The sequence below is a fragment of the Haplochromis burtoni genome, unplaced genomic scaffold (assembly GCF_018398535.1).
Source record: "Haplochromis burtoni strain Fernald_Lab_line unplaced genomic scaffold, NCSU_Asbu1 Contig_869, whole genome shotgun sequence".
Classification (NCBI taxonomy): Eukaryota; Metazoa; Chordata; class Actinopteri; order Cichliformes; family Cichlidae; genus Haplochromis; species Haplochromis burtoni.
In genome coordinates this window covers 115763-119547 of record NW_024583230.1, presented here as the reverse complement: position 1 = coordinate 119547, position 3785 = coordinate 115763, and the positions used below count along the sequence as shown (strand labels likewise).

Sequence of the window (3785 nt, the reverse complement as noted above, 5' to 3'; positions counted from 1 at the left end):
ACATTAACTAATTGTTATTTACTAACTAATCTTAAATGACTGTTCAGTACAGAAATGAAGCCCAACAATCATGTTTTACAGTCCCGTGGTCTCAGCCTCAGATACTCAACTAATCAAAGTGATGTCATAAAAAAATGAATGAAAAAAAAAACATTTTTTCTCCTTCATTTCTGTCAAACAATGCTGTATGAAATGTTTCTCGCGGTTAATCAATGGTTGCTAGGCAACCCGAGCAGCGCAGTTCATGCATTTATTACTTCTACACTGGATTACTGTAATTCATTATTATCAGGATGTCCTAAAAGCTCCCCGAAAAGCCCTCAGTTGATACAGCAAGAGCACATACAGTGTGTGTTGCATTGTTTACATGAATGTGTGTGTTTCCTCTACTGATGAAGAGGATGCCGTACGGAAAAACTAGAGGATTACAGATGATTTTTCTCAGCAATAACACCTGAGTCTCTGTGATGCTGGAACTTTTATTGCAGACAAAAACAAAATCATAGAAACAGGCAGTATATGCAGTACGTGCAGTATATCCAGTAAATCTGATAGATTTAACTGTCTAAGCTGTTTAAACACAGAATTTATATCTAGCATAAAGAACAACAGAGGATCGTGAAGTCCATATTTCAGCCTTTGTTGTTTATCCGCCAGTATTGCTGCTGCTCTGCAGAGGGATAAAGTTCAGGCTTCCTCCCACCACCAGATAGCCCTGCAATAAAAGGCAGTAACAGGTAGTATTGGGTACAAACAGGCTACATACTGAGTGGTAGCAGTTAGTTCAGAAATTCCAGATTTCTGGATGTTGAATTTTCAGATTTTGTCCAGATGAGCAGAATCAACTTTCTGGGATTTCCTAACCTCGATGATTGAGCATGGATCTAAATCAAACTGATATTCATCATGGAACCTCAGATGAATAAATGATGACTCAGCATGTTTTAACTGTGATAGTTTTGGTGTGGTGTAGAGGACTGTTGAATGTTTTGCACGTTAGTGTTCAGCCAGAAGGAAATCAAAGTCACTCACTTCCTCAAATTGGGGCTTTGCATCAATGAAGCTCAGGTCAATAGGAAGAGGGATGGGTATTCCTTCAAAAAACCACTCTACACACACACACACACACACACACACACACACACACACACACACACACACACACACACACACACACACACACACCCAGTTCAAACTGTAATAAAATATCAGCAGAATCAGGTGAGTTTGTATCATTTTGTATGTTAGCGCTTACTGTCCACGAAGTACAAAATGGCTTTAGCAGCACCAACCTGCACAGACAGACACACACACTTGTTATTATCATGTCTACTGCTATGGAGAAATGGCTGTAATCTACTAGAGAATTGTCTTCTTACCACAATTTTTCCAATGATCTTTTGAGTTTCAACATTACATCTGAAAAGGTTTCACTGTAAATTATTACAATATACAATAGTACAGAGTACAAATGTATATACAGAGTGTACCATAAAGTATGTGAGTGTGTATTTGTGTTCTTACTTTGGTGTTTTAACGACCGGAATGAGGCGGCTTGCTTCAAATTTGACATTCATATCAAGTTTGCAGGACTACAGAAAAACAAAGTTTGATCATTTCTGCATATGTGGTTGAGTCACACTTCCAAGTAACTCGCATTCAAACTCTGTGGTAGCTTCAGCCAGCTCAGACAGGGGTTTCCATATAGATATTCACAACAGAAAGAGTCTGACAGTAGGCTGTTACAGCTGTGTGAGTTGTCGATTTTTTACATTTAGTCAAACTTTCACAGTAAAACCATCAGAGCTATCTTTGAGCTGCTCTTTTCTGCAGAGTATCATGGATGTTCAGACACATGTCAATGGGTCATACTGAACGAATCTTAGAAGGCTGATTTGCAGTAGCTTATGAATGTGTTTCTGTCTGATGTATGCTCTTTCTCGTTACTTTTAACTTCAAGGAGTGTTGTATAACTCTTTTATTGTTGTGGTTTGGTAAGTAGTAACATCAGGCTGCAGTGAGTGATAAAGTAGTGTCAAGGTTAGCTAACATACTATCTCTTTATTGGTTGTGTTTTGTACCCAGCTCTTACAGTAAACCTGCAGATAAAGTCTGATGCGGAGTCAATACCAGCACAGAGTTTGCTTATTTGTTAAACGCAGCATCTGCATATGTGCTCACCACATGAACACTTTGTTGACCCTCAGATTGTGTTTCAATATCCACAGTGGCAGAGAGTCCAGCCTTACTGATTTGAATGATTGGAGCCTCAGTCAGCTTCACTTTCAAAAGACCCTATGTATATTATAAAAATGCTGTTAACAGTTTATTTTTCATGTAATGATGTTTGATGATGAATGAAGTTTAAGGTGAAATATATGTGAATCTCTAACAAACTTTTTGTAGAGTTTAGTACCGGTTGAATTCCCACAGCTCCGAGGAGAACATTAACTATGCTTCTCAGGCCTTCAAGCTGTAGAGAAAAAGATAGGAGGAGATCAGAAGAGAGCTTGGACCTTTGTTAACATATTTGTGTGGTATTACTGCTTTGACTAAAGAAATGGATCCTTAAAAAAAGGGCAGAAATCCTCCACAATGAGTTTTGGTCAGCCATTTGCAAATATACTATATTGCCAAAATTCATCCATCCAAATCATTGAATTGAGGTATTCCAATCCATTCGTGAAATTGCGTCACGAATTGGGATCAACAGAAACAGCTACAGACCTCCAAATGTCATGTGGCCTTCAGATTAGCTCAAGAACAGTGTGTAGACAGTTTGATGAAAGGGTTTAATGGCCATGAGCTGGATCCAAGCCTTACATCACAAAGCACAAAGCATCAAATGCAGTCGTGTAAAGTATCGATCGATCATCGCCAGTAATGGGAATAATGGCGTTTGTTGTGGAAGTTTACTAACAAAGGCTGCAGACAAGATGAGCCATTAAAAACACCTTTATTTCCCATGCATGAGGAGAGACGTCAGTCAGGGTGCACTGAGGCTACGTCCACACTAATGCGTTTTGGTTTGAAAACGCAGTCTTTTCTCTTTTGACCTCCCGTCCACACTGAGACGGCGTTTTCCTCAAGGAAAAACGCAGCGTTTTGGAAACGCTCTCGAAAACGCATACATTTCAAAACGGAGGTGTCCCGTCGCAGTGTGGTCACTCGAAAACGCAGACTTTCTAAAACGATGACGCATTTTAGTCATGTGATGCAGTCATGTGACCAATTAACCCAAGATAGCGGAGTGCATTACACAGCAGCTGTTTTGATTGCTCTCAATTTTGATTGCCCTGAAAAAGATTAATATCAGTTTGTACATGCTCCAGATAGCTTTTCTTCAAATTCTTTAATTCTCACTCGCTTTTGCGCATGCGCAGGACTGGAACGTAAGCGTTTTCGGCCGTTTCAATGTGGACGCACAACTTTGTGAAAACGACTGAAAACGCTAGTGGAGACGTGGAGCGTTTTCAGACAAAAAAACGCCGTTTTCAAATCTATCCGGGCTAGTGTGGACGTAGCCTGAAAGTTGTCTCTAACCATGAACAGTTCAGGTCCTCTTTAAAACCATTGCAGTACAAAAGCTTTCACAGTTATCGCTCATACCTTGGATCTAACAGAGGATTCTACTACCTGTGGAGCTGATCCCCGCACGCTGGTTCCTTCCTCTGTGAATGCCCCCCACCACCTTCCTGAGATAAACTCGCCCGGCTGAATACTACAGTTACGTTTATTGTCTGAGGACAGCACTAGCAAACGCTCTACTTGCCTCCAAACCCCCC

The 3785-nt window shown here is 40.3% G+C and overlaps 1 protein-coding gene across 1 annotated transcript in view; it reads right to left on the bottom strand.

The window, feature by feature from the left end:
- Positions 1-468: 468 nt before the first annotated feature.
- Positions 469-3785, bottom strand: part of LOC102293085 (BPI fold-containing family C protein) — a 14503-nt gene continuing 11186 nt past the window's right edge. Inside the window, exons 9-15 of the mRNA XM_014330543.2 lie at positions 2417-2473; positions 2182-2295; positions 1525-1592; positions 1380-1419; positions 1256-1292; positions 1033-1109; positions 469-715 (exon numbers count right to left, since the gene is read on the bottom strand). Coding sequence (XP_014186029.1) covers positions 647-715; positions 1033-1109; positions 1256-1292; positions 1380-1419; positions 1525-1592; positions 2182-2295; positions 2417-2473 — 462 coding nt within the window. The 3' untranslated portion in view covers positions 469-646. The remainder of the gene's footprint in view (positions 716-1032; positions 1110-1255; positions 1293-1379; positions 1420-1524; positions 1593-2181; positions 2296-2416; positions 2474-3785) is intronic.